Here is a 21,771-nt window from a genome sequence, read left to right as displayed (position 1 = left end):
TTTTCACTGCGACGGCACAGAAGGACCAGAGGGTTCTTAGATGGCAGGACAATCCGTCAGCGGCCTCGTTTTAATGTACTGTCAGCACGTAAAGACAATTAAGCAGACGCGTTAATGAACATTCTTCTGAAGGGCGACCTTAGACAGCCTTGTAAAACGTGATTGGCCATTGTTCTGGACACTAAATTCACCGTGGAGCTATAACTGAATGCATAAAAGTGTGATTACTATAATGTGCACTTCTAAAAAAGTACACACTGTGGCTCTAAAAAAAATCACACGATAAGACACAGGGAACTAAGTAATAAGTCAAAGCTGGAGAACAAAACATTTATTAACTTGAAGACGCATACAAAACAAGCATTATTCGTTTCTAACGAAAGAAAACCCACCACAGAACCACATTCCTGCAAAAGCCTCTTCATTTCATGCATTGCCCATGCTCATGTCAGCGTCTCATTATTACATCATCAGATAATGGCGTCAAATTACTGTTGACTAAATTTTCTTGAAACGATCTGTGTTAATTAAGCGGACACATATATGTGCAGCAGGATACATCTAGAGCGAAGAAAGAAGAAAAAAAGGCTATTATTTTCTTTTCCACACAATATCCTGTCTCGTAGAAAGATGCTCATTGTATAGTGAAGTCATTAGTGAGGAAATGTTATTGAGCTGGTATTATTGAGCGTGGGTCATGTTACCTGAAACACGAGAACGCTCCGGCGTGTATACATTAATCCACTCGGAAATACGAGAACTCACCTACATACATTCCTCCACTCGAGAAACAACGTTCATTAGACACAAAATGGACTAAGCATACACAAAAGCACCACGTTGACGATAAATGGCGGTGAAACGACTTCATCGAATTCCTAAAGAAACATTAAGACCCTGTGTTGCAGTTAGCGTCAAAGGCACCGGCATCAAATGTCCACTGCAATCACTTGCGGCGTGCAGTGAAACGACTGCAGTTTTCCAAACAGACCAGATGGCAACATATACGCTGCTGGTTGCGCTCGGACGCAAAGGTTACCGCTCAACGGCTTCCCAAATAAGAAAAAAAAAGTTTCGAAACTTATACAGCCTTCTGTCGCACTGCATCGAAGAATTATGTCCTGCAGGTGACGAGGCCACAGCAGAAGTTGTCGAGCAAGGGCGCATAAAAACATTATCTGTATGCTAATTTTCGCGATATTAATACTTAGTGTCGACGTTTTCTAAAGTTCAAATATGTACCAGTGCCCAAAGTGATTAATCGACAGGAGCCTGTTCATCTGTGCCAAATAGGCGCGTGTAACCTACAGCCAGTGCTAGCGGGTCGTACAATTATTTAATAATGCGGGCTTGTAAAATTTCACAAAACGGTTGTGGATGGTCTCTACACTAGTTTATATACTTTGCTTTTTTTTTGCAGCGACGCTAGAACTACAATACACTGCCGCTCTAAATTTCGCTGCGACCACAGAAAACAGCAGTAAAGACACAAAGAAAAGAGATGGTCGTGGTTGACGTTGCACAGCTTGCCAACAAAAAGCAGGATGCAGGGCACGTGTGCTAAGAAATGCCCCTAGGTAATATGCCGCAATGTGTTTATCAAAAACAAAAAGACACCACTCCACTTGCTTTTTTCCAGAAGTCACAATGATGATTTCGGAGCCAAATTCCGAGTCCCAAATTCACGTCCCGTGGCCCTCCGCCAAATTATTGTTTGACGTTTCTGGTTGACCCGTCCCCACCTTTTAGAAGTTTCATTCTATTAACCAGCTCTTTCGCTTAGCGAAATTTTCATTTCGAAAACTTAGATTAACTCGCACTCGAAGGCTGAGAGTAACGAGCACTTCTAGCGTCCGCTGCTTACTATTAGAGAAACTAAGGCGGTGACGATACCTTCGCGCCCTGGCGGGGTCTGGTGCGCCCGCCGCCAGCCCCATTTGCCAAAAGCATATGTGCGCACTGCAGCCAGTGACAAGACTGTCACAGAAGCTGGTAATCCAGCGCGCGTGGCGAAGAACGTCGTGCGGACGCGGTGCTGGGCGACTTCGGTGTCGAACCCTCGTCATAGGTGACTCGAGTCTCCGGTCTTCCTGAAGCGGCCATTGGTTGGCCTGCCACCGTCGCCGCTGGTGCTCAGCTCGGCGGCGGTCTGGGCGGAGCTGCTGCGTTTGGCGGTGCCGTGGGCACCCGCCCTGGCTTTGATGAAGGCGAGCGGCGCCACGCCACGCGTGATGCCAGCCACGATGGCGAACGCCGGCTTCCTCCGCGCGCCGCTCTCGGCGCTTCCGGCGCTGACACCGGCGGCGCGGCGGGACGGCTTGCGGAAGAGGCGAGTCCGCAGCAGCATGCCGCCTAGCCGGGCGAACGGCATCTCGACGACCACGTAGAAGAACGTCGACAGCAGCAGCGTGATGAGGAAGTGGCCACAGAAGGCGTACACCTGCACCAAGCAGAGCAACAGAAAGTGGTCGAGAGAGCGGCAGCTACGCACGCGTCGGAAGAGAACCGACCAACGTGTCGCATCAGTATACGGAGAGGGTGGCCGCATGGCTTCATTCGTCGTTCATTCCAGTTGGCTTTCAGGTGCCTTTAGAGAGCGTGCGCCGCCGTAACGCCGCGAACGAGGGAGCGCAGTGAAAACGTACCGAGGTAAATATGGGCGCGGTTTCCCGCATTAAGCAGATCCCTGGCTGTGTACAGGCACGCGCTGGTGGCGTCAGGTTACCTTTATTTTCCAGAAAACTTCGGACGGGAACACAGCAGGGCTCTTTGCTTTGTCTCGGTTTTGCGTTTTCAGCGTTGTCATTAGAAGAGTGCCAACGTATGAAAAGTATCGAAGCTTCGCTTCCCGCAATGCTGCCGCCTAGTCGGAGTACTCTGAACGTATGGCTAAGCGGGCTACTGACCGTGTCGGGACATTTTAGGCGAACTCACTGCTATCAGACAAGTGCATGCAGGAAAAATTACCGCAGAACGAGCAAAGATAAAAAACAGCGCTTGCCCTATGGCAGTCCTTCCGTGTGCACTTTGTGTTTGCGCTAAAATGACAATATATTTTAAACTAGCCCAGCTATCTATACTTCAGTTATGAACCACTCCAGAAGAAACTGCGTATAGCTTGGCTTACCACTTGCTACTTATCGTAGCTCCGCGTCTAGTGCGCAAGCTCACTGTGCTGGCTTGTATGGGCAGCTTCTTGCGCCACTGAGACTCAGTAAAGAAAGAAAAGTGGAAATTAAGCAACGACCTGCGGTCACACGGATGAATTAGACCAAACGTGCCTACCCATAAACAGTGGATAATTTCAATTAAAAAAAAATTCTGCTCCCTGACGTTACTCAAATAACCACGGCTTTCGCATGTAGCGCGTCCGAATAACGTTGCTAACGTGACGCGCTTTTTTCTTTCCTGATGGCAATGGCACGCTTCCGAGTGCCTTACCCTAAAGGAAGCGTGGCGGCATTCCTTCCCTCGCGAGTAGCGTGAGCGAGAGGTCTGTTCGCTCCGAAGTGTCGTGCTTGCTCCTTTCCGCGGCCCCACGCCGGGCGGATTCTTGAAGCGTACGCTCTGTTCGTGACCAAGGCGATGAGGAGACCGGCAGAGGAAGAGGAAAGACACAGCAGTCAGATCCTACAGAACGGAACCGTGGGAATGTTTATCGAATCACGAAACATGCATGCGCTTACAGTCAAACAGCAGCGCAGCTCTACGCCCAAGCAGCGCGGCTTCGCCCAGATAGGGGAGACGAGGCTCCGCATTTCGCGGCATGCATTCAGCGCCGAATGCATGATGCGCTTCGTTGCCGTATTGCATGCACACCGCGGATACGCTCCAGTGCGCTAAGAGGTGTAAAGTTTTCCTCGAGCTGCTGTTCCTGCGTCGCTTATAACGAATCGCCTTGTTCGCCGGGACCAAGTTGCAGCTACTGCTGAAAACTATCGTGCGCGAGATTGCTGCAGAGAAATAGTCATGCGAGCACTCTTGTAAAGACGTTTTCTTGGTTTCCCTTCGAATAGCGTTAGTCCGCAAAAAGAACCTTTTCACAGGAGATGGACACATGGCGTAAAAGGTGCGGAGCTTGACCAGAAGAGAATATGCAGGAGCAGATAGATGCCGGTGTAAGGGTGCCGGTGTGCTTGTGATTGAAAAATTGATAAAGTGGCACATCGGTTATCCTTGCCGGTTCCACTAAGTGCGAAGCGACGATCCAACAAATCGAAGTGGTTTGTATGTTTATGTAGCGGCACATTAACACGGTACTAGTCCGATGTGTTTGGAGGAAACCCCCCTAGGTGAAGCTGGTGCTATAGCATTTAGAGCTAAACGTCCCACTGCTTCCGCCAAACGTGACGAGCAAGATTTGTTCATTATTATGTTACTTGTTCTGATCAGTTTTTTTATTTACGTATTTGTTTCCTTACCCGTTAACTTCCCTCTATAATACACTGGCAATTAGGGTACTGATACTGATAAATTGAGAGAGTTTTCGTAGTACTAGACACGCCCTATCAGCGCATTAGACGGATAACCTACAGCAAATGTATTTTTTTTCTCCCGTGGATATTTCATTACGGATGACCTTGAATATTAAGAAGAATAAATGCTGGCTCTCAGCCATGTAATCGAAGCCGAAATATCGGACGCATTATCAGAAGAAATCAGCCACCAGAAAAGTTAAGTTGCCAAACGTGTGTATAAAGTCGATAACAGTAGTTTGAAACGAAATCTGTTGTCTCGAAAGCAGCGTATCTGTCTCGCTGCTTCATTCAATCATTCAATTGATGCGGCAGGGTGTGTGCTATACTCCAGAGGGTGTTGGCTAGCAGGGCTCCCACTCTCGAATCACATCCTTTCCACTTTCGTCCTGTCAACTTGACCCTCTCCGCTTTTCTCCTCTTCCCATTCTCCATTCCGCTTTCCACCTGTACACTCTTTCCTCATCTCTTCTATCACTCTCTCCAGTTTCGTCCTCTCCACCCTCTCCAAGGTTTCACAGGAACGCCAACAACGGATTTTTGCGAACTGACACTGCTGCTGCTAGCGCAGTAAAGTATCGCAGAGGCAACGGAAGGTGAGGGACATGACGTAATTAAAAAAAAAAAATTAGCGGCCGCTCGTTCAAGAAGAAAGACCAATCATCCCAGAGCCCCGTACATCTCTATGTAAAACACAACAACTCAGTTGGCGGTAGCTCTGAATGGGCACTTTCTTTATTCCATACATGTACTCCATATGGTTCCCAGAGCAGTTCAGCCCCGTCTGTTCTCTAGCTCTGTGGACACCATAAGGCAGACACACCACACATCCTTTACTCATGTCATCTAACTATACTGTCATGTAAGCCGTCGAAGAGTCTGCAACGCTCTACCCGGTCCCATTGGGACACTGCGCTGCTCAGCTCGGACCCGGAGGTTCAACTCCGAGTCACGGAGCGGGCCGAAGAGGTCGCCGAACGACACCGTCGGTCGACCACCTGGTGTTTGGTCTAGAAGAGGAGCCCACCGCACCGCGGGGAGGGGAAGACCGGCCCAACCCGAACCTGAAACCTCTTCTTCAATAATGTTTACCTCCTTCTCCCCCTCTTGGGACAATACCTCTCAACCACTAGGGCGTACATCTGTTGGACAAAAAGCTGGACGAGCTTGCTTGAATTTCCCATACTGTAACAGAGCAAAGACGACAGACCAAGTAAGAAGCAAGACAACACAGCGCTGACTAACATCGGAATCCTTTATTAAGAAGAGCTGTTTTCGTAGGTTGCAAATCAGAGGGAGCGTGAACAGCCAATACATTCGGAAGTTAAAAAGATGACAGTAAAATGTTTCAACAGATACCAGCGTGGCATTTGCCCGTACCCCATCCCTAGGAGCAAATCAAGAGGTGAAGATGGCACAATGCACAGCCGGAGTCAATCAGTTATGTCTTGCCAGCACATATCGCAGGAACACTATCTCATTTTTAGGCTGGTTCACGGAAGCCTTTGCCACACACGCTTCCTCGTATTCCAGGATAAATAGTACAATCTACCACTTCCCGCGATGCTTGGTTTCGTTTTCTGCATAGTATCCTCGCGCCTTATAAATCTGGTTGACAACAACTGCGGTCCCGGAAGTGAAGAATGACATTGTAACTAGGTGGCTCGCCCAGGGAATCCAGGTGTTCTTTCAGGCGTGTATTCACTCAACGCCCAGTTTGCCATATATGCATGTCTTACCCCAGGAAAAAGAAATTTTACACGCTACCCTTCCCCTGCATGGCTACAAAGCCACTTCATGACGAATATTTCACCTGCTGCTGCTTTCGTTATCCATATTGCTAGACAGCTCGATGAAAAACAGGTCTTTTTAAATAAATGATTCAATTGTTAGTCAGAGCTGCGTAGTCTTGCCTCTTTCTTGGTCTGCCGTCTTGCGCGCTGTTACAGTATGGCGTAGGGGTATACTACATTTTCGACTAGGGGATGGTCACTTGTCCACCATTCTTGGACATCGATTTTAATTATGAGGCAACTGAGGAATATTGTAAGGTACTGTATGTAAATATCGAAGGTAATGGTCACTCTTCTGATGCGTAGCAAAATCTTTCTTTTAAAGTTTGTCCATCGCAAGCATCGAGTAGTTAAGAGTGCCACAGAAAACCAACGGAGAACGCATTTGACGATAGCAAAAACGTTAATAGCGAAAGAATGCAAGGCTACCGAGGAGAGATCAGCGGATATATAAATTTTTAAAGTAAAATCTTACGTCATATGAGAAAACTGCGTTCATAAACAATTACCCGTTGAAAAATCCGCTTGTCCAGAATTTCTGGGTACGGGGACCCTTAAAGATGGCGCCTGCGCGCCACCACTTGGGCCGTTTCTATCCTGGATACTATGTCACCCACCCACAACTGTCATCACAGAAAATGCGTTTTCAGCATTTTTATTTTCAGGCATTACCACTGGCAAGACGGACTGGATCGCAGCTCGTAACCGCGGCCAGGCTCGAGCTGCGTATGCGGGTACCCTCGCGGGTATCTCATACCACGTTCGAGAGACACGTGTACAAGCGGCGCTCGCCAAGCGCTTCCATGTTCTCGTCAACGTTTTGGAGGAATGTCATCGTACACGAAAGCCAGCATTTCCAGGCCGTTGTTCTTCGCAGGCTCACGTATCTCGCGAGGTACAAAGCTTATTAGTTTTCTTCAATCTCTTTTTTTTCCCCCCAGCCACGCCATACTGGAGTGCTTCGAACTTTTTTCGGCAAATGTGAGGCTTTACTTTTAACGCAAAGACATCCAAGCGGTAAAGAACACGTAAAATATGAGCGTTTGAAGGCGTTGTCATAACGCTGTTCTTGCATCTAAACTAGGCGTTCTTACGTGATCTAAAATACAGCGCGGTATACCTATATCATTGTTTACACTGGATTTGTAACGACGCTACCGTATGGTACCGCTTCTCTGCCTGTACCGCTTGCATTCCAGCACAGCAAGGGGAACCGAAGGCGGCTTTAGTGCCAAAGTCGCTGCTGTTAAGCGGAGGCTAGCGGCTTCTACGCAACACGTTCATTTTGGCACTTTGGACGTCACTAGCGGCCAATGAGACAGCAAAGGAACGACGAAAGCGTCGCGAGAACTGATTTGCTACCAAACACCTCTCGTTTCGCGACTAGCAGGTGTGGCTGGCACTCTCGATTGCTTTCCTATAGACGTTTTTCCGCGTGTCACTTATCAATACCAGTGCGAGCGCACGGGGAGGTGGGCGGTCGTCCTGGTATGGGCGGATGAGCCGCACTATGCAGTAAGGGGAACTGAATACACCTTATGTCGTAGAATTCATTCTACGATCCGCCACTTCCGGGGAAAAAAAAGTCACCTTTGTGTCGGCTCACGCGCGTGGGGTCAGCATTCGAATTCCCGAGAGTGAAACAGCGAAAAAAAATTACCAGCAGCGGAAACGACACGCGCGTGCGAAGACGCGGAAACCACGACGATGCGAGGTGAGGGTAATAGTAAAAAGTGCTCGCGTAAACACAAGGCACGTGGTCAGGAAGCGCGCGATTACCTTCCATGCAGTCCATTCCGAGTTCAGCAATTTCGTAGAGCGAGCGCTATGTATACACTCTGTCTCACCACTTGTTAGCAGTGGAGCGGAAGCTGCGAGCTTGAGGCGACGGGTTCTAAACCTGCGTGGTTAACCTGCTAGCGAATGGGAAGGCAAACTGGTGGAAGTCGTGGCTTCTCAGTGGAATTAGTATGTTGCACTCATCTGAGATCAAGTGGGTGAGGTGTGCACGCCAGTGTTCCTTATCGCGGCTGCTTTCGACGACAGTTAAAAAGAACATGCGAGGATTCCGCTAAGAAAGTAAGAATCGGCACCGCGTTCAGGAAGAGCCTTAATTCCTTTCTCAGCGACGTCGTTACTGTATTTCGTGGACTGCTTTACTCGCACACTAGGCTTTATGGTTTACGGGGTCTAACGCCCTAAGGCCACTCAGGCTATGAGGGAAGTCGTAGTGGAATGTTCCGGATAAATTTCTACCACTTGGAGTTCTTTAACGTACAAAGACATCCCACAGCACACGGACGTTTTTGTATGTCGCCTTACCTATATCGAAACGTAGCCGCAGCGGCCGGAATTTTGGGTTCAGGGGCCACACGCGACAAATACAACAGGGAAGAAGATCGCGAGACGAGCGCAGGAAGAAAACTGGAGATGCAGTGTTGCGAGTGCCCCGGCGGCGTCAGAAACTCAGAAACAAACGGCAACGGCAAGAAGACAAGCACGCGGCTGGAGCCCCTCTGCCGCGACAACAAATTTCTAGCTTTCCGCATCACGAGCGCGCGCTGTAACGGACGTCAGCCCTAAAGCTCGATTAGTCAGAAATACATCTGCAATCAGCGTGAAGCGTGCTAAACTAGGGCGTAAGTGTAGAAACATCAATGAAATTTGGTTGCTAGTATCTAAATCCCTCGTCGTGCAGTTATGCACTTCCTCACAATTGGTTGCCACAGAGGTATATCAAAGGTGTTTTCGCGTTACAACGTTGTGCGACTGACGGGAACTTGAGCTAACGTATAGAGAAAAATAAAAATTTTCCAAGTGATAGGAGCTACCTAAAAGCACGAACTGCTTTCGCATGGCAGATGCTTTAGTTCGACCCCTTACCTGGCGGTGCCTGCTGTATGCTCCTCCCTCTATTGGCAACTAAGTGCGAGACAAAGCATATTTATTCCCGACCAATGATTCAGTGCACCTACAAGGCCCGGCAGTAGTAGCTGCAAGCATGAGCGCGTTTCTCCCATCGTGCGCAACGGTGCTCAGTGCGTTGTACCTTCTCGTACTGGCTGTAGTACAGGAGGTCCCGCGTCCTGCTGTAGTGGTAGAGGATGACCAACGGGTGCATCAGGTACGCCATGTAGGCCAGGTTTCCCAGCGCGTTGAACGGCGGCCACGACAGCAGTGAATCCAGGAAGCCTGCGTAGGACGCGCGCAGCTGTCGCTTGAGACACGAACTTTGACCCAGCTCGTTATTGTTCGTTTCCCTTCCGGGTTCTCTGAACGTTCTAAGGTCTTTTCTTTTTTTATTTTACGAACATTTGAGGCCTTCGCACCAGACGGTGTTTTCCTCCTTCCGAAGTTTCCGAGTTTGAAGCCTACCGCAACGCTAACTGTTGTCAAACTGCAGTTCCAGTGGTGGTTACAATGAACAGTCAGAAAAAGTGAAAATAACTATAGGTTTCGTATATTTAAGTGGGAGCGGTAAGGTAAGATACTCAGAAAACTCGTACATCACACTGAATGGAACAAAAAAAGAATATCATAAGAGATCAAATGGGCAGTGTGCAAATTTAAAAGAGGAATATAAATGAAAAAAAAAACATAACTATGTAAGGCCTTCAGGTAGAATCGCTAAAGGACATTTTAAGCGTCCTGTTTCGGCGATAAACTGCGTGACACAATAGGCGCATATTCACTGAAAAAAAAGAAACAAAGTGCTGCCTAATGCGCCCCGCATTAGCAAAAGTCCTTCAGCAGAAGATCTCCCTACCGAAGCCAAGAACTCCATTATTATACTCAGTATGTAAATCCGTCTGCTTGTACTTTAATACAACACGTTATTTTTCTCGCTTTTTTTTCAGCATGGGAATGCGTTTGTGTGTTTCCTTTTAATTATGCGCCCATTCACAGTCTCCGCATTGTGTTTTCTAGAAGGTGTCAGAGTTGGCTCCAATAGAATCGCACTTTCTATTCGCCTTACTATCCCAGGGCCAAAGTTCAAAGTGAAATCATAGCCTCTCATAGCAGTCCTCTGAAACCAATTCTCGTAGAAAACACTATAGTCACCCAGAGCACACAGATCAGTAAAAAAACAGCCACTTTCTCTGTTATTTCTCTTAACAAGCGCACGAAATTTCCTGGAGCAGCGGCAAGCACATTTGAGCATTCAATGTGCTGATGTGTAAAATGTGGTTCAGCCAACGTTCACAGCAAACAGGTAGAAAAGTAATGACCCGACGTAATCAAGGGCGTAAAGCAACGGCTTGCTAGCCACTGTTCGTCACTTCACAGCGACTGCTGGGGTCCAGCGACGAGTAGGTGTGACGCGCAAGACCATTCCTCGCAGCAGAAGTGTTCAAAGTTGCAAGCTTCCGGCTTTAGGTTAACGACCTGAGAGGTCATTTCAGCCTAGCGAAAGGGCAAAAGCTCCTGCGCCAACAAATGATGCACAGCAGTCTTCGTCACTCCACAGGAGGCTAATGCTTCCTTTATTTTAACCGTTGAGCAACCTGTCCAGTATACCGCGCCTGCGACTTTTTCGTACTCCCTGCGCACCCCACAATAATGATCGCCACCGTTATCATCGCCGTAGATAGCCCCGTTGTTTTTCACGCCGTCATATTCTTCGACTCTTTCTGCCCAACTTTAGTTCAGCTTACGTTTACCGCGTTGGAAGTTATCATCATCATCAACCTCGTTCTGACTCTCCTATAGTCCACTGGTATCCTATTCTGTTGAAAGAGGTTAGCGCAGACAAAACTCACAACACATAGGAGGTGACGACCTCGAGCGTTCCTATTCCTTCAAGTACTTTTTTCCTGCCGGATATCTCTCCGGCGCATTGCGCGCATTGTTGCACGAAGTTTCGCGTACGGTGCTGAGGTTCTCATGACTGGACGATGGCTTCGCTACAGACATGCCGGCAGTCGTGAATGGCAAACGGTGGGCGCAGACCGATCAAGACGCCAACTTTCTCCGTATACAAAAAGTTTTGCGAACCAGACATGAGGTGTCTTACCCAAGCCCACTCTGTTTTTTGTTTGAGGTCGAATGTGCTCCACAGAAGAAAGTTCTGTCATCTATGCAGTTATTCAAGCATAAACATTTCGTGGTCTTCATCCCATCACTTCTGGTACAAGCGTCGACGGCAGGAGCCTACGAAACATTCTATTGACCACCGTGTCACAGCAATTACTCTTGCTGATGCCAGCTTTGTTGGTGGAGTGTTATTTCTGGCTCAGTTCTTTCGACGCACGCTGTTATCAGTTTCTACAAAGGCTTAAAGAAGAGCGCAGTAGCCTAGATTCGCATTTACTTAACAAAAAGTGCGCCCGACAGGGTGAAATCTATATTTGAAGGTTTTCAAAGAAACGCCAAAAGCTAGGCCATTCATTATTGTACTTATTTGCAGTGAAATCTCCGATTTATTTGCAACAGCTATGCATAGCACTACGACGTTTAGAACTCAGGTCTCAGTCCAAATTGAGGAACGCTTGGCAATTATCTAACTGCTACCTCGTGTGGATGACGCACCGTCAGACAGAAATGAAACACGAACAGCTCCTGTGAGCAACAACAAAAAAAAAACATTTAATCTATGTGCTTTCAGCTGCTGTATACAGCTAGCCTGACTCATGTTAGTGGGGCAAAGGGTCTACCGAAGTACATATTCATAAAGAGGTTGTAAAGAAATATCACGACCCACAGAGCAAAACTACGCTGTATGCGTGTTCGCATTTCATACCGGCTTGATTGTACCTGGTTCGACTCCCGGTCCGCAGACTCACCAATTTTGTAATGACCACATGCATCACCTTGTCAGGTACTAGACATCCTCCCGACAAAACGTGCATATGATGGCGTATTTCCAATGGTTGCCCCAACCGTAAAAACATGCTCGTAGAAGTGGTTACTTAATGCTAAAAAACATCACACAAACATGAAAGCGGTGACCACGAAGCTCGACGCTTTCATTCTTCTCTTTAACACTTATAATCGATAGGAAGCACAATATTAACTGCCTATGCCGAATGAAACGGCTCTGTTCTTAGCCCAAAGCGATTCAAGTGAAGTCAATGCAAATAGAGTGAAGGCCTAATGCGGTCCGGAACGTATACGCGTTGTGCTCGAACTGTATTTGTTTTACACTTCATAAGCAGTAAATAAAAGCCTTGTCTAGATATGCAGGTCTTTAGGCTACGTGGCATTTGCAATTCGTTGAATATGATTTTTGAGCGCCTATCATTTTCGCTAGTAGTTTCTTTTTTATTTCATTATGCCGAAAGTACCATTTTCCTGCTGCCTTGAAACTGTAACTATTACCTATTTAAAACCTATTACCTATTATTATTTAATTTAGGGCCATTTTTGCGTTTTTTTCGAGAATTCGGGGGGTAAAATTCGGGTGCTATTTGTTTAGCTCAAAGACGGGTACAGATTGGGTTATTCAAGGAAAATTTATTAATTTCAGGTTTTTACCACTTATTTTTTCACGTAGAAATATGTCATTGTTAAAGCTCGTTTTCGCTCGTGAACTAAAGAGAACTATACTTGCTTATTACTATCATAATCAAATGACATGACACACAAAGAAACTTGCAGCATCAGATTTAACTAATAAGGGATTAATAAGGAGGTCCCAGTACAGTCACTGACTACGGGACCTCCTTCTTCATAAATTTATTCCTATAAACTGATTCTGATTCTGAATTACTCATTAGCGTCCACCCAAGTGCAGCCATGCGGCTACAGAGGAAAGCTATACAGCTTCCATAGAAACTTTGTACTTACAGAAAAATTCCCCCTTGTACCGGTTTCGAATCCGGGACCACCGTATGTACGAGGCAGTCGCTCTACTAACTAAGCTAACCAGGACGTCTAGCAAACAGTAGAGCGAGAGCGCAAATATTTAGTCGCGTTCATAACCATGTCCATGTGCAAAAGATGAATGAAGCAAACGAAGCTAAAGGATGTCTTTTGCTTATCACGGGGCATTCAGTTAAGTGTTGGTTTATAACCACTTTTAAGGCTTGTTATTCATAGTGCGGCTTAATCCCAAGATGAGTTCGAAAAGTGCGCTTTTGAAGGCAGAGGCCAGAACACATCAGCGACAAATAAAACGCGAACAACATAACCGAATCGTGAACACAAGAAAGCAAACAATATTAGGTTCTGCTGAATAAATACAGGTGGGTTGTTCGAAACTTTACGCTATTGTCTTCGTATCATCCAAGTGAAAATAAAGTGCCTGATAACTACACTTGCGGGTAGAAATCGGGTTTAACCCGATTTTCCAGAAATCTGCTCGGGTTGCAAGAATCGGGTGAAGCCGAGTTTTGCCCGAAAAAGAAGGGCCATGTTATGCTCCGTCTGGGTTACTTTTTTCATCGTGAATAAAACAGGATCACAATTTGACAAAAGATCAGTATTCAGCAAATGTAAATATAAATTCATCAATTTTGTACAAGAGTGTTGGAAACGACGGACCGTATTTTGTGGGCATTGTTTTCCAGGCTTATTGTTTTCTCTGACTGTCCTTAGCCTCTGCTGTTGGTAAAGTCATGGCTTGCGGTACTTCCAAACTTTGAGGCTGTTCGACATGTCACCAGACGATAAAATCGGACGAAACGTAAGGAGACTGCTCGACAAAAGGCCAAAGAACGAAAGCTTCGTCTGCAACACGAGCGCGACACCCATCGCCTCGAGTCCCGCGAGGCGATTGGCTGGTGTGCGATACAACGCGAGCAGGGCGCGAAGCTAGCAGGTGCTGACTGATCTTGGTGCCTCAAATGCGCCGTCTGGCGTCACCTGCCCCACATCACCTCCGGCGGGTGGCAAGGCCGCAGGGTGCATGCACCCGCTCTCGTAGTTGGACCTTTAGCCCTCGCGCATCGGTTTAGGCTGGATTACACTGTAATCCATACGATGAACCCATAAATGATGTCGCCTTTCAATGAAAATCAGCGAAGCAACTTTGGTCGAAGTTCTTTCCGAGTTGTAAGGAAGCAAAAGTGTTAAAAAAGATCCGGGGGCTTACGGATAGTCAGTAAGCGAGTTAATTAATAATCTCCGTCATATGGATAGGTTTTTACAATTCGCTCCGCTGGACGGATGAGACGTTGCACTGTACCGTTGGACGTGCGGCGAGCAAAACTGCCAAAATCAGCGCACCTTTGACGTTTTATGCAGTGGTATGGGATCACTTCTGGTGAAACGTATCACCGTATATTATTTCTGATTCTGATTTCTGATCTTTCAGTCTTATTGCCTGCACCTGATATACATAATATTCGATTTCTCTGTGTACTTTCAGTGATGCCTGTAGGTTCAAGCGGTGCCGCATAAAAACTGACCCCAAAATATTGGCTTAACAACGGACAGATAAATCACAGGCACAGTGTTTTCAGGAATACTCGCTTTTAAACGGCGAAAACCATGCGTGAGCAGAAGCGGCTTTGAATTGAATGCGCCTGTGAACTGGGTGAGCCAGCGTGTCAACAGTATGTACGCGAAGCGCGCGAGATTGGCAAGTCAGACTGGACGTGACGGCTTAACGTGGCAGATCGCCAGCTACAAAACGAGTGAAGACGCTCATATGCGCACCTCCGTGACCCGCGACGCAGGCGAAGGTGAGCCAGGCCAGCGCGACGCACCAGGCGACCCGATGCGTGGCGGCATACAGCGCGGCCACAGAAGGGCCGGGCAGCTCGGCGTTCCAGCGGTACGCTGCCCAGAGCACGGCCACGCCCACTGAGAAGGATGCGCACCAGCCCACCACCTGCGTCAGCTGTTCTCCGGACGACAGCAGGGAGAGAGAGAGGGGGCGGGGGGGGGATAATGACACGCGTGCAACACGTCTTTGTTAAATAAGCTGGAACTGAGCTCTCTTTCGAGAGGTGCTTAATTTTTGCGTAGGTCCTGCACGCCACAAGGCGCCGAGAACAAATAAAGGCTGCGAAAACATGTGCCACATAATCTTTAGCGAAATTAGCAAACTGTCCTTTAGCAAAATTAAACGCTCCCCGAGAAAAGAGTATGAAAACAGAATGAGGGACGTTTGGGGCTAGTCGACAATGCAATTTCTTTGCCAATGCTAAAAACCACCCACATTTTAAACCCTTCCTCAGGACAACAAAGTGAAAGGAATAACTGCGCATTCAAATTATTGAAACTAACACGTCAGGCACAGGTTCTACGTTGACACCTAAGCGCCGCGGCATGTTGGCTCTGGCGGAGGTTGCCACAGTTGCATTGAATTATCGACCGCCATGCAAGCTGTCAAACCTGGGCTATGAGCCATATACAACGGCCGGAAATTGCCTATATTTTTTATTATTTTTTTCATGCCAATCAGATAACCTGACCGATGCGGACTCTATATTGACGTGTTATAGAGGCCCTGATATTAATAAATTTTCAGATAGTCACGCATAGCTATATATTTTAAACAACAGCTTGTATGACCAATTTGCGCAACGGTAGCGTAGAAGGCTGCTCACTGGCAACAAGGCCTTTATTTTAAAGTAGCGTATAATTCACTTACCGGCTTTAATTTGATGTCCCGATGTCTGACAATGATGTAGCCAAGAAACACACCGACGCAGTACGATCCGATGTGGTTGTAAGGCTTGTGGTACACGTACGTCACCAGATTAGAGACAGTGCTGGAGTGTATGAGAGACAAACATAAATATTCATACATGTGCCCACCGCATATATCCTCGTACAACTGACCTCTCTACGTTATGAAGCAGGCCATAAATAATCATACGCATATAACACACCATATTTTTACGTACTTGTGTTACCCTGAACGCCGATTTCGCGTAAGCTGTGCAGGCAGTAGAAAAAAAAAAACGTTAGTGTGACAGCACAACGGAAACAACAAAATTAAATAAAAAATAGCACGCGACACAATGCCATGCTCATTACAGATCTCTTTCTTCTTGTATGTTTCAAGGGCGTCCACCGTAAGGCTCACCAGTACTGCCGCAATAGGGGTGCTTATGTTTGCGCATCACACGTAGGTCGGGTGTTTCCTTCTGAGACTGGGCATGAGGGAATCGATCATTTCTCCCAACTTTGTACTTTGCGACGTGTCATAGATCGTATTGCACGATGCTATCAGTTTCGAGCATACCCGGGATGTTCTTCAAGGAACTAACAGAAATTAATTTGTACCACCCCTTCAGATTAAATTATTTTAAGGTGTGCTACAGCATGACGCTGCCGTCTTTATTTTTTCGAAACCACATTGTAAAAACTTCGCACGGCACACCGCAACAAGCTATTTTCTACGATTGTCACTTGTCACTCCAATGGCGATTTCGCTCATTTCTGAGACTTCTGTGCCAAAAACACTTTTTCGGCGCGTTGCGGCTGCACCTGACTTTCTCTACTTGTTAATTAATTTGGTACCTAATTAAGGCAAAAGCGTTTAATGGCTCATACTTGCGGCCACGACCCTGTCCGGTCTGGAGTCATGTCACACCGATGACTCGATAAGAAAAAAAATCCTTGTGCACGGCGGGATTCGATCCCTTACAAAAAAAATTATGGAGTTTCTGCAGAATCTTTATTGCTCATTCGCATCACACAAAACATAATTTCTGTGGTGTTCATGTTGATGTTTGTGTGGAGGCCTTGTCGAAACCTTCCAGAAAATTTGCCGCCGATTGTCTGATGTGCACGTGCTGACTAATTGTCTGATGAGGATATGATGCATCCTCTGAGGAGTTTCTGGTGAAGACTTGTGATGATATTTTGTGGAATGTTTCCAGAAAATTTGCCGCCGATTTTCTGATGTGCACGTGCTGACTAATTGTCTGATGAGGATATGATGCATCCTCTGAGGAGTTTCTGGTGAAGAGTTGTGATGATGTTTTGTAGAATGTTTCCAGAAAATTTGCCGCCGATTGTCTGATGTGCACGTGCTGAATAAACGTCTGATGAGGATATGATGAATCCATTTGAGGGATTTTTGTTAACGATCACATGAAAGATATCTCAGGAATTTATATTGGATGAATTTCTGTGGTAAAAATACATCAATATCTTTGACGACTTTGTATGGACAAAATTTCTGATGTAAAAGCGCATCAAACGCTTCGTGTGGTTTTAATGGAGGTCTCTCTACAGAACCGGAGTTTCTGTCGACATCCTGATGAGTCCATAAGAACCCCATGAAAACTCAACAAAGATTCCATGTCCATTTTTGTAAGGGATCCGCCATCCAACCGTTCCGCGGCCGAGCGTGCTGACAGGCGTTTTTAGCATACCAAAGGCGTACTACCGGAGACGTATACCGGCTTAACGGACCCCTCTTGCGCATGCGCAGTGGCATTGCTGGGGTGAGGGGAAGCCACTGCGCGTGCGCAAGAGGGGTCCGTTAAGCCGGTATATGTGTCCGGTAGTACGTCTCCGGTATGCGAAAAGCGTCTAACGACTGCGCTACTTCCTGCGAACGCGTATGTAGTTCTCCTTACTTCGTGGCACGGGCAGCGACACTTTATTTTTCCTTCATTTTACAGTCCCACAATAATTAATGTCTAGCATAAGGACGCTGGAGAGTATTTGCCGAAAGTCGTCGAATCAGACGGATGCCTCCAAAACGTCCTCCAGTGTCTCCAGCATTTAAGATTCACAAAGAATTGTGTACTTAATCAACATCTTAACTTTACATTAGTCACACAAGGAGGAACACCGCGCTAAAGGCTTTCGCCTCTCCGCGCTTTAGGTCAACAAAGTTCTGAATTTGCCATGTTTATATATAAGATTCTAGGCTAGTTTATTCCATACCGGCGTACTAAATGCAGCAGTTCCGTTTGCATGATATGTGTACGACCAAGGGCAACTTCAGTTCAACATAACTCGTGTGCAGAGCATCACTATTGATTAAAAAATGAGTGCCTGCAGATCGTAAGGCATTTTTTCTGTTTCAGGAAAAGAAGTCAGTAGTATACACCACTGGAAGACTCCACGACCACAGATACACTGTAGAACCACCATTGGTAGAATCCGCGACTATATTGCTCTGCAGTCAGACCGAGCTAAGTAAAATGGCTGAGGGCGGAGGCTCCTGAAGTTGCGAAAGCATTAAGAGACACCATGCGCACTGCCTAGCTTGGAGAACAGAAGCCGCCGATGGACGGGCATATTCAGCAGCCATAGGATTTGGCCTAAGAGAGTGTGCGGCTTCCCCCATTTATGAGCCGTTCGTGATACGCCACGTCTTTCCCGCAATGCATTTCATGCGTGCGTCTTTTCTGGACGGCGTGATAGACTAAAATATACATTTTTTTTGTAATATCTTAAAACTATGCAAGGAATTTTTTATATTCTGAACATTTTTATATCTGCATGAAGTGTGAATATGGCCTATTGTCGAGTATACTTTCCGAAAAACCGCCTGTTCTGGCTGATTGGGGTATAAAGTTTCTCTGGTTATATTGGGAATTATTTTAGCAGATGCTTATGAGTAAGGGACAAGCTAATGGATCAATAATTTTTTAACTATTTAACATCCTCTTTCAAATAGAATAGTATGATGTTAGCGTATTACTATGCTTCTGGAACGCTTGAGGTTATCACGTACTGCATACATAGAGTGGAAAGTTTCTCTGGCACCAGTTGATGTCTCTCCCGTCCTTCCACTGTTATGTCGAGAAAAATTTCCGTATTTCTCTGCTATCCGGCTGCTTTATTTTGGAGCACATGGAAGATATTATCGTCGATTTAGAAAATGCCCAATTCTTTGCTTTATTTTCCGCTGTTTCACTTCACAGCTAAATATACGCACGTATCTTCAGTAAAAATTGAACATAATGACGATAATAAGAACCTCTCAACAGGGGAGACGTACTGATCAGGCCACAGGGTTTCTGCAAATGCTTAATTAGTGCGTATACACGTAACCAAGATGCGCAGTGAGATGCAACGCTGTTGCTATACGTAGTCTATTTCTGCTCATTACTTCTCGGTTAACGACATTTTCTTTCCAATTCTCGCGAGTTAAAATTATGTAACATTATTCGGTATATTCCAAATTATTATAGCACCCTTATTTGGTACTTTTTTAAATAAGCTTATTTGTGCCTATCCACACACAAATGAGACGAAGGGAAATACACTCTCAATTTTTGTAACGAAATGTCTTCAATAAAGAAAAAAATACCACATATCCAACTTCGGCCCCTGTGCAAAGGAAAAGTATCCCTTGTTAGCTGCTCGGAAAAATCAAGTGCACCCTCCTGGCGCGTATCACACTGTTTTGTTACTCGAGCGCCCTTATTACCAACTTACATTATCAATTAATAGACTGATCCGTATCATATCAGGGACAAGGTGTTTCAGAAGCCGTTCTTATATGATGGCAAGATGCAGGAGGCAACTGAACTGGGAAATGAAGGAAAAAAACGGTCAATTATAGAGTATGCGAAGAGCATAGTTAGCCAACCAAATATTTTAGTTTATTTTAACTTGCAGCCCTCGTCGCAAATCTATGTATTTTTTGCCGCGGACAGTTATTTCAATCAGTGTAAGTACAAAAATTTCGCATGAAGCAAATATTGCCTCTTAGTTTGCATACCGTCGTCACACAGAACAGAAAACTAGGCAACAACAGGGTTGATTAGAAACCTCATCTACGTTAATTTTTTATTCCCGAATACGTTTGAACCTGTTTCAACACACTCCATTCAGAATGAATTGTCGCGCCGTAGCCGAACCCGGAATTTAATCCGAAAGGCGCGAACTCGAACACAGCCCGAAAAAATTCTGATTCAACACCCTTGTTACAAATGTAGAAGTCATTCGCTCAATCCAAGACACTTCCGAGCGTTAGCAGCTTTTGGGGCCGATTGACAAAGACACAAAAAGCCTTCAAAGATGTCGCTACGTTGTTAAGATTCGTTTTTTTTTCTCCACGCACAGAATAACATATTTTGACATTTACTACCTTGATTATAAATTCTCATATCACCCAAAAATGGTGAATCAAGCCCTTTCCTGCCCCTCTATTCATTCCTTCCCCACTCACTGGCTTTTCTGCTCATTCCCGTTCAGGCTGGTCACGTACGACCACGCCACATTGCGTCGTGTCGCGGAGGATATGGCTATTTTCACGAACTGTAGGAGGCGCCGCAGTCGTCGCAGCCGTAATGAGGACTCCGTCCGGGCTCAGCCTGGGCGCATTAATACGTTTCATTGATTGCACAATTGAGTTACGTTTTTTCACTGAAGATGAGCGCCTAGGTTTAGCTAAATACTTTGTACTAGTCGGTGTACAACGCTGAAGCTGTACGACAAACTGGAGATCGTCGACCTCTGTCTGCAAACGCCAGCCGTGCCAGCGGAACCGCACGCGACCGTTGCTTCCCTCCGGGACGCATTTAGCGATGTCAAGATCGCCAGCGCTGAGTGTTACACGGCGGGAGTCAGAAAAATGGGAGCCCATCTCGGGTTTACTGTTGCACTGTTTATGCAAACAGGCCTTTGCGAAATCATTCAATAAAGTTGAAAGAGCATGGCTCGCGATGGTTTCGTTTTTAACCGTCGTATGCTTGGGTTTCAATAAAGCAAGCTGAACGGCTCTAGCTTTTGCGTGTGGCTATCACTTCAAACGAGCAAGCAGCGTGCTTGTTTGTACATTCGTGAGGAGGCCGGTTTAGAGCGCTGGAGCAGTGTGCTGCGGAACAAATCATAGCACGAACATAAGGGACGTGTTAGGGCAATGTGCGCGTTCTTTGCTTTTATTTCTACGCAGCTTCGCTTCGGCGTGAGCACTAGCCGTGAAACGCAGTGCCTGCTGCAAAATTTCTCTGCGTAATTCTTTTGCAGAGGACCACTCGAGCGCTTCGACGCAAGCCTGCTCACGCCTGTACGTTGAGGCGTGAACTAGATGCCACTGAGTCGAGGCGGGCCCTCGGAGGCGCGACGGCGCGGATAGCGCAGGTCTCTTTGTTTTGGGGTTTTATTTCGGGGCAGAATGAACATACACCAATACGAAGATACGAAACGCCGAGAGAAAAAATAAAATGCCAGCGCTTTAATTGCAGCTTGGGTTACGACGAGGTACAATTGCGCAGGTATTACGGTTGCATCACGGCAGCAGTTATAACGACCAGCCACGATTATCACCCTAGTCATGCCGTTAAAACAAAAAAAAAGCTATAATGACACTGAGTCCTTAATTGGAAGAAAGAAGTTGTACCCCTGAAAATGCGGCGAGCACATGACTATCGACGCTGTGACTGGGTTGCCAATCCGCACTTCCTGCATCCAAAGCTGCCTTTTCTTCGAGCTGCTAACAGTGTTCAAGCAACGGAATGATGCCTCCTGACTTTTTCATCTCAGCGAGGAACAAAAAGGTGCCCAGCAGTGCTGCCGAGCTTTCTTTTTGCCATGACGTTCCGGGTGCGACATCCGAAAGTGCTTGCTACGCAGAACCAGCATCACGCAGTGCGAATCTGTCACGCTAGTTCTCTGTAGACGGGATCGTGGCGCGGCCG

At 46.5% G+C, this 21,771-nt stretch overlaps 1 protein-coding gene across 1 annotated transcript in view; it reads right to left on the bottom strand.

Moving 5' to 3' along the window:
• Positions 1-317: 317 nt before the first annotated feature.
• LOC144096403 (nose resistant to fluoxetine protein 6-like) overlaps positions 318-21,771 on the bottom strand; it is a 93,310-nt gene continuing 71,856 nt past the window's right edge. Inside the window, exons 12-15 of the mRNA XM_077629392.1 lie at positions 15,807-15,927; positions 14,867-15,050; positions 9,318-9,460; positions 318-2,440 (exon numbers count right to left, since the gene is read on the bottom strand). Coding sequence (XP_077485518.1) covers positions 2,063-2,440; positions 9,318-9,460; positions 14,867-15,050; positions 15,807-15,927 — 826 coding nt within the window. The 3' untranslated portion in view covers positions 318-2,062. The remainder of the gene's footprint in view (positions 2,441-9,317; positions 9,461-14,866; positions 15,051-15,806; positions 15,928-21,771) is intronic.

Source organism: Amblyomma americanum, chromosome 1 (genome assembly GCF_052857255.1).
Source record: "Amblyomma americanum isolate KBUSLIRL-KWMA chromosome 1, ASM5285725v1, whole genome shotgun sequence".
In the NCBI taxonomy this organism is placed as follows: domain Eukaryota; kingdom Metazoa; phylum Arthropoda; class Arachnida; order Ixodida; family Ixodidae; genus Amblyomma; species Amblyomma americanum.
This window is presented reverse-complemented; position numbering and strand designations above follow the sequence as displayed.